This window comes from Anneissia japonica, unplaced genomic scaffold, assembly GCF_011630105.1.
Source record: "Anneissia japonica isolate Jap-2015-1 unplaced genomic scaffold, ASM1163010v1 scaffold519_len276752_cov174, whole genome shotgun sequence".
Taxonomy (NCBI): Eukaryota; Metazoa; Echinodermata; class Crinoidea; order Comatulida; family Comatulidae; genus Anneissia; species Anneissia japonica.
Window position 1 is genome coordinate 42,686 of NW_022712751.1, and position 8,912 is coordinate 51,597.

The 8,912-nt window shown below is 36.0% G+C and overlaps 2 protein-coding genes across 2 annotated transcripts in view; both read left to right on the forward strand.

Moving 5' to 3' along the window:
- Positions 1-869: 869 nt before the first annotated feature.
- LOC117108184 (tRNA (uracil(54)-C(5))-methyltransferase homolog) overlaps positions 870-8,912 on the forward strand; it is a 29,294-nt gene continuing 21,251 nt past the window's right edge. Inside the window, exon 1 of the mRNA XM_033250145.1 lies at positions 870-1,314. Coding sequence (XP_033106036.1) covers positions 1,262-1,314 — 53 coding nt within the window. The 5' untranslated portion in view covers positions 870-1,261. The remainder of the gene's footprint in view (positions 1,315-8,912) is intronic.
- On the forward strand, positions 1,455-5,201 carry LOC117108183 (tigger transposable element-derived protein 4-like; the record flags this gene model as incomplete). The annotated part of the gene is given in 1 exon segment (XM_033250144.1): positions 1,455-5,201. A coding segment is annotated over 1 exon segment (1,587 nt). The 3' UTR covers positions 3,116-5,201.

Sequence of the window (8,912 nt, forward strand, 5' to 3'; positions counted from 1 at the left end):
ATGTCAATGTAGTGCAATTGCTGTCTCTTATACACATCTAGATGTGTATAAGAGACAGTATATATCCAACGGGGTCATTGGGGCTTTGTTGGAAAAACATGATAATATGAATATCAAAGCAAGGATCAAATAATTGGTATGTATAGGCCTATTTAAGATTTAAGACGAGGACTGATATATGTGTAAGGGTCGCTTAAAACCAGATATTGTCGAGTTTGAACGTATGGGGTGAGGGAGTTGGTTCCACATAGGAACAATACGATTGAAGTAGAATCTTCTATAAGTTTCAGTTTTGCAACGTTTGTCAACGAGTTTGAGATGGTCAGAATGACGAAGAGAACGTGAAGAGGCGAGGGATTCATTAAAAACGAAAAAATGTTTAAAATCCAAGTCATAATAGTTAAAATTATGTCAATAGTAGTATCGTTCGTGTAATGGTATTATAGATAGGAGAGTCGGTGAATGAGACCGTTTTTAGTAGCATTGACCCGGCTAAGGGGCACAGAGTATAAGTCAGTGTTACGTGAATTTGGTCTATGTATTTTAACATAAATAAAGATAGAAGAGGGCAAGTAAAAAGCGAGTTAAAACATAAAACAACGTTTCAAGGGGCACCTATCAAACGTGCCCCTTTAAGTGTGAATTGGTAAGAGGTGAATAGGCGAGCATTAACGTTGTTATAATTAATAAAATACATAAATTTGGATTGAACTCGTTCTATGCGATTTGATTGATTGATAAATACATATAGAATTATAAATCGGGAATAAGATCAGGAGTAAATTAAGCTACGTAACCGAAACACTTTTCGCTCAAATAAAAGTTAGTGTGCTGTTGTTGACGGGTTGCCGAGCAATGAACGCGTTTTCTGACATTTTGTCGCGAGGATATGTAGGAAGGCATTGTACCGCAGAACACATTTGGCACGTTTTACTTTGGCTACTTTTGTAATAACGTGAAAATTAATTTATTACCGGACAGTTAAGGTGTATTTTAGGTCAATCCACTTTGCATGTATCATTGCAGTTTAGAGTAAATCAACGTTTCAAACCAGGCCATGCTATTTTTGTAAAGTCAGGCGAGGCTGCAATCACTTTACTGCCGTCGCAGCCTGTCTGTAGAGTGTTGTGTTGTTGTGTAGGCCCAGCGGCTAGCCTACATCATACAGGTAGTGTAGAGCCCCTAGGAGGACTAGGCCTGCCCCTTTTTTATACAGGCAAGAAGACGAGGTTCTACTGACAAGCAAGCAAGAGATAGTACAATGTATTTCCAAATCAAACGTACAGGTGTAGTGTCATTGTTGCATAAATTAAGGTAAGTGTGCAAGGTTATCAATGATGTGCATTGGTAAGTAGGAAGCCTAGCAGTAGTACTGGCTTGGTACAAATTGTGTACTTCTTTATGGCCTTGCCTTGCTGTGACTGAGGAGGGGCGCATGTGTGTTTTGTTGAAAGAAAAAAATCATTTTTTGCAGCTAGCTGATTGATGGGCCTATTTTTTGTTGTAATACTAATAGTTCTGAGTAATCATGAAAACCTCAAGATTTTATTCTAAGAAACGTGAACTATCTACTAAAACATATGAAGAAAAGTATGAAATTTTAACGTTCATTGAAACAAATCCAAAAATGAAGAGGAAGGATGTTGCAGAAAAATTCAACATCAAGCCAAATACATTATCTTGTATACTGAAAAAGAAGGAAGACATAATAAAAATCGTGGAAGAAAATTCACCTGTTATTGGTAAACTAAAGAGGATAAAAACAACTACATTTGTTGATGTAGATAAAGCTCTACTAGCATGGTTCAGGCAGAATGCATTTATACCTAGGACGTTAAAGGTTGACGGTATATCATTGATCACAAAAGCAAACGAGTTCGCCCGAAAATTTGGTCATGAACAACTTATAAACATGTCATGGATAGACCGTTTTAAAAAGAGGCATGGTATTAGTAAAGTTTATAAAACTGAGGGACAGGCTGGTGTAATACAGGTAGCAGTTAAGAGTGTGAATGAATGCAAAGAAGAAAGTCCACCAATTGTAAAAGAGATCCTGTTGAACTTTGAACCGTGGAACATTTATAGTGCAAATGAGACTGGCTTATTTTGGAAAATGTTACCAGAAGAATCATTTGGTTTTTTAGGACAAAGGCATTCAGTTGCAAGCCAACCAAAAACCAGGATGACAATTTTAGTCTGTACTAATATGGATGGAAGTGATAAAGTACCATTGTTCGTAATTGGAAATATTAAAGAGCCCCGTTCCTTTAGAGAATTAGAACTTCCCGTTTATTACAAAGCAAATAGCAAGGCGTCAATGACTAAGGATTTGTTTGAGGCATGGCTTCGAAAATTTGATAACGAAATGAGGCTTCAAGGAAGAAAAGTCGCAATGATCTTACATAATTGTACTGCCCATTCCAAGCTGTTGAAGCTGGAAAATGTAAAATTGTATTATCTGCCACCAACGTCAGTCACCCATCCAATAGACGGAGGTATAATACTAAATTTAAAGCATCACTATAGAAAGATCCTTTGCAGTAAGCGGCTGGCAGCTGTTAATTCAGATCCCCTATTATTTAAATGGAACATTCTGGATGCTGTCATTTCTATTAAATCGGCTTGGGAAAGAGTGACACCAACAACCATTTGTAATGCTTATAAAAAAGTCGGCTTCATTTATGATAAAATGGCAACTGAACAACTGGTGGACGATGACGATGAAACTGTTTATCACCTTGAGTTTCCAGAAGATGAAATTAATGGGGATGAGGAGTCTGAGGAAAAGGAAGAAATGCAAAATATCTGGCAGAAATTAGGGGAGACGTTTGAACTTCCATCTTTGGAGGACTATGTAAATATCGACGATGGTGTTGATGTTGTAGAACAGCATAATGATGTCAATGTAGTGCAATTGATGACAGGTGTGAAGGATGAAAGATCAGATGAGGAGGACAATGGTGATCAGTCAATATCATTGTTGGATGTATTTAAGGCAAATGATTTGATAAGAAAATTCAACCTGAGACAAGGCATCGACTGCCCGGCTGACATCCAAGAGATGAGCGACAGATATGAACGCTTCTTGCTTCAAGTCTCAAGTAAAATAAAATGACAAAGAAAATTAACGAAAAGTTTTGAATAATTGAGTATAAAAATTATGATTAGAAGCTGATTACACTACTACTGTATACTCTGATAAAGTGCAGCAAACCAAAAAAAAAAAGGAACTAGAAAAGTTGTTGATTTACACAAGACATTTTAAATAGTTGCAATTTGAAAAAAAAAAAATCAATTTTTTTATGAATTAAGTGATAAAAAATGTTAATGAAAATGTTGTTTAATGCCCCTTTCCCACATTCACGATTTTTGCTACGACAGAGCATGATTTTTCGATTTTGAATAATCGCAATAGCGTTGTCGTAAATGTCGTGGTCAAAAATAATTCATCGTATTGCATCGTACTGGATCTTGATGTCATCGTGATGGAGCACGATTTTTTTGGAATGTTACAAAAAAATCGTGCTCAATCGTAGCCGTGAAAAAGATCTTGGTCTACCGCAGCGGCATCGTGTGAGTGGCGTAACGTTGTCGTTGTTTGTCGTGACTGGGTCTTGTCCATTCCTACTACCAACAACACCTATGACAAGCCAAGACGTCGCTGCGGTGCTGAGACGATTAGATACGATGCCACCAGGATACCATCAAGACCGTGGTTTATCACGTGGCTCTGTGTCAGAAAAGTTTTTCAACACACTGAACAATTCCTTGCTCACTTGGAGAAAGTTTCTGAAGCCTCTTGGGTCTTTTCTATTTAACTCCACTAGTATTAAAGTGTTCATACTGTCTAAAATATGGACGAAGTAAGAGCCAGGCTGACAGTACCCATACACTTCGTTTAGGCCTATGTATTTGACGTAACCAACGCTTACTCTTGATTATCAAAACTGTAGCAGCCAACAAATTTTTTTCTTCTAGAGTCAGCAGCTTACAAATATTGATGGTGTTTGAACAGTGCATTTTTTTGTCGTGATGTTTGTTTTTGTGATGTGCGTTTTCTTAAATCGTGCTAACCTCATGCTTGCGTCTTTGTGAATTGTAGTGACGTCGAATTAAAATTATGGTAATTCGTAGTTTGTCGTCACAAATCGTAACTCTATCGTTATGATTCGTAAAAATGTCGTCACACTATCGCATTAGTGTCGTAATACATCTTGACGGCGTCCTAGTAGCATCTTGATAAAAACGTAAAACTTGACTTTTTTGAGTATGAATCACTACGATAGAGGGCGATTTTCAAACTTTTTAAAATCGTGCTCCATCGTAGCAAAAATCGTGAATGTGTGAAAGGGGCATTAGGCAGTGTTTCCACAACACCCAATGAATTATCAGATAGCAGCTAGTATCAAACACTTCATAATAAAAATCGAGTATTAATTTTGTGTGTTATTAAAAAAACAAAAAAACAGTTGCGTTTGACGATAACGATGCCTGGCTGGGCGTATTGTTGGTCTATCCCTACCTACTGTATCTTTTCTTGTACCGTAAGTATAGCACACCAAACAAAGCTAGCATTTTTTTTCGTCCTCTCAATCTCTGTATAGACGTACAGTACTGTAAAATGAAACATCATTATGAGTTCCCAGAGAGTTAAATACTGTAGTACTAAATGATTTCGTTCTTGGCTTGGACCTATCCATCTCGCACAAAAAAGGGTCAAGGAATGTTTTGATGTTGAACACATTGCATTGTGATCCATAATTGTGCACGATATGATAAAATATTTGGAGGGAATTTTAATTTATCTGAGAAATTATCGAGAAAATTTTAAGTGCTGCAGAAACACGTCCAGGTAGATGCTTATAAGTAATAGTATTTCACAATCACCATCAAATGTTTAGAATTGTTTTATACATGCGCATAGGCTGTTTTTTTGATAAAAATTAAGTTGTTTATTAGAAGCAATTTTCTCCAAAGTATGCTTTGACCAAATTAAAACTCATGGTGTGATCTATTTTAGTAATATTTATTTACTGTAGTTGCAGGAGACTCAATCTGCGATGACACCTATTTAAAATAAAAAATTATTTTAGTATAAAAATTGTGAAGCAGGTGACCTCTGTTTTCCTGTTTCATCGAAGAATTTAAAGTTTTGATTTTTTTATACAGTATGTTTGGTATTTTAGTTGATTATTACGGTAGTTTCAGAAAATATAACCCAGAATAAGGAAAAGCAGTGCTGCAGCTGAAGGGGGTGGAGGTGCTTACTGTAAGCCTTTTTGTCTGATCAAATAATAAAAGTATTCCACAATAAGTTCGGAAACTCATATTTGCAGGGCATTCAAAATTTTAAAAGCAATGTTTTGTTTATTATTTAGCGTCACAGTCATTTTTTGCTAATTCTTCATCACTTTCTTCCAGATGCTACAGTATTCATCCAGTCCTGCGTCAGCCTAACGCCTTCTAAGAAATTGTGCACTACTTCACCGGTGCCAGTTTCGTCCTGTATACTCTACATCCATGTTTTGTCGCCTTCAGTCAAACAGTTTCAATGCAGAAGCTAGCTTAGTCTGTTCCCAGTTCTTTTCCCTTTTATTGTGGTAAACTGAAGTCGCCATACTGTACTGTACACTTTACATTGGTTTTAATCCTACCATATTATCAGGATTGTTTTTGTAATGACTACAGTATATTAGGATGGTCTTAGTCATTTGCCACAACTCTTGCTTCGCTGATCACAGCTGTCCCATAGATGCAAATATAACTAAAGCGCCCTCAAATTTAAATGGCACGTTCAGGAGTTAAAACGTAAAAAAAAAAACATATAAACTCATGTGTGATAAGCAATCGTATTGTGCATAAAATGACTATGAAAGCACAGTTAGAGAAGGAAATGATGCAAAATCATGAATACTCATGAAAACAGTCCTGAATGAATCTAACGCATGAGATGTTGTTGACTGTTTTGACGTGGGATTTATCAGTGCACTTGGGCATAGGCTTATCTCATTTCCACTTGTGGTAGCTTCAACTTCCTGAAACGCATTACAAACTTTGATAAAAACCTGTTCCATTAATGCTTTTGCAGATGTGATACTGTTTCATTGTACTGTAATAATACCAATTCCCCATAGGCAACATTGAAGAGAAACAAGCTAAATTGCAACTACAACAAAAGTATTGAATTGATGATTTATTTATTTAAACAATTTATTAATACAAAGTGACCAAAAATAATGGTCACAGTGTGTCATAACATCTAATGACAATAGTTTATTACAAATATTGCATTGATTAACTCTAGTTTGTTTGTACTATTTATTGCTATGTCATAGAACAATACAATACAAAAGATGAAAAAATACATATCTTAAATATAACAATTAACATTTGCAATATAAACAAAAATGACATAGCAAAGGATAGCCCTTTAAGCTGGAATGCTTGTTTCAGAAGGGGTCCTCAACTAAACATCAGCAAGAAAAAAAGATACAAAGAAAGAATGTAAAACATTTAAACATTATAAAAATATTACTAAATTAAAAATACAGTATAAGAGCTAAACTATACATATTAGCAATATTTACTTAAGAATTTTCTAATTTTTTAATTATATTATTTTACACAAATTGTCATTTTTATTTATACAGGCCTATAAAAAATTTTCAATTTTTACATAAATTATATACAATTACAAAATTTCCATCCTATCCATTAAATAGTTCTAACCTAGTCTGCCAACACTGAGAGTGCTGGACTTCTTTTATAAATTTATACACAGACTGGAACAGCTGTGGGATGTTTAGGGTGTGCAACAGTGTTGTAATGAAGCCTCCTTAGAGTCATTGCACATCCAATTGTCTTTAGACAAAGTCTGCTCATGTATTGCCATGTTTGCACAGTATAGTGATGTAATTGCCTTTCACTACAATAGTTTCATTCTTCCGAATTCTTGCACTTTCTATCCAATTACTCTGTCTGCTGGTAAGAAGCTTAACCACATACTGGGATTGTGTATTCAGCTGCGTTCTGTGGAAATATTTGCTGATGTATGGCACAAAACATTTTTGTTCTGTCTGTAGCATGAATCTGAATATAGGCGGATATGATTTAACTACTCACAACTTCAGCATAGTTGACATTGACATTATGGATGTAAACACATCCTTTGACATTAGTAAAATAGTGGCTTATGACAACAGCCAAGTGTGTCTTTGTTGTTTTCATACACCATACAAATAAATAAATGGATTAAATCCTTTCCTTACAGCTGACCCTGTAATACAAAAGTAGAAAGGGAATAATAGTTTTGCGAAAAAAAGAAATTTTAGCCCAAAATTCTCCATAAAAATATAAGAGAGTCATATCTGTCTTTGTGGTGTTCGTGCTCCATACATATATATAAAGGAAGCCTTTCCTGGCAGCTGACCACTTCCTCAGTAGTGAACATAATCGAATACAACAGTTTTGACAAAAAGAAATTGTAGCATAAAATTCTCCATCATAACAAAAATATATGATAAGTGAGTCAAATCTGTCTTTGTGGTTTTCGTGCTCCGTCCAAATAAATAATTGGATAATCCTTTCCTTGCAGCTCTACCACTTCCTCAGTAGCAAATATTATGAACACAAAAGTAGAAACAGATTGATAGTGGTTTGTTCAGTGCACCCCAGTCATATTCAACCTGTTGGGCATGCTTTGTCTTACAAAAAAAAAAAAAAACCAATACAAGTCTTTTAAAACTACTCATAACAGCTTAAAAATGTTTGCAGGGCATTCCAAATTTTAAAGCAATGCCTTAATTTTAGCGTCACAGACACTTCTTTTTCACTTCTTCCAGATCCTCCAATATCATGCAATGAAATTGGTTTAATTGGAAACTCGTCTGGGGTGTAGCTAGGATCGTTGTCTTCTCCAGAACTTAATTCTTCTGGGGTGCTTGTTCTAAGAGCCTGAGTACAAGTACCATCTAGAACATCTTAAATGACTTTTAAGAATGGTCCAATATTAATACAGGGTCATTGGTACATACTTTTCCAATCTCATCTCGGAATCATTATCACATGTGTGACAAATGTAATTTTTGTCTCCATCTATGCAATCTAAGTGGGCCATATTAGAGCACAAAGTAGTTCTTCAATTTAATTTTTTCAGGTGTGTCTTATACAGTATGCAGTGCCTGGAACTGTAGTATGACTTGTACCTGCTGCATTTTTAGCGATCTTTCAATATCACAAGTGGCAGATGTGAGTGGATCTGTTGCGCCACTTGTGCATGCTTCTGAAGTGCTAGGAACTTACTGTTGTACCACAAGCAGTGCAGCTGTAGTGTTGCTTGTAAGTATGGTTGCAACTTGTAAAGTAGTTGAGGCAGTGCTCTCTGAGATGCACCTGGACACTCGACACAGCACAACACAACAAGTAACACAAGTATATTCTGAGTCTTTTGTCTAGGCATGCTCAACAGATTCTCTGTTGCCACAAAAGGGAAAATAGGCTCCTTTTCCTTTACAGTGGCCTTTTGTAGTCCATATTTATGTTTGTAGGCAACTGGATCTATTGTAATTGCACCACGCCTCCTCTCCAGAGAGGCACGGTGTTGAGGGTTGCTGTCTGACAAAACTATGTGCGGAACTACGGCTTTTTACAGGTTGTACCATGCTATACAAATTATTGGTATTTTTTCTATTGACAATGATATATATAGTTCTGTAGTGCATTGATTGTAGTGCAGTGTAGTTCCTTTTTTTTTTTTTTGGTTTTTACAGTAAGTCACTCAACCGCTTACCGCACCGTTTCTGAACGTGCCCGACACATTGCAGTTTGGTGATTTCACACTTAGGGATGTATGGCTTCTCTTCAGCAACTTTTTGTAGGATGCTGTGTCTCCATCACCTAAATACTTTGTATAC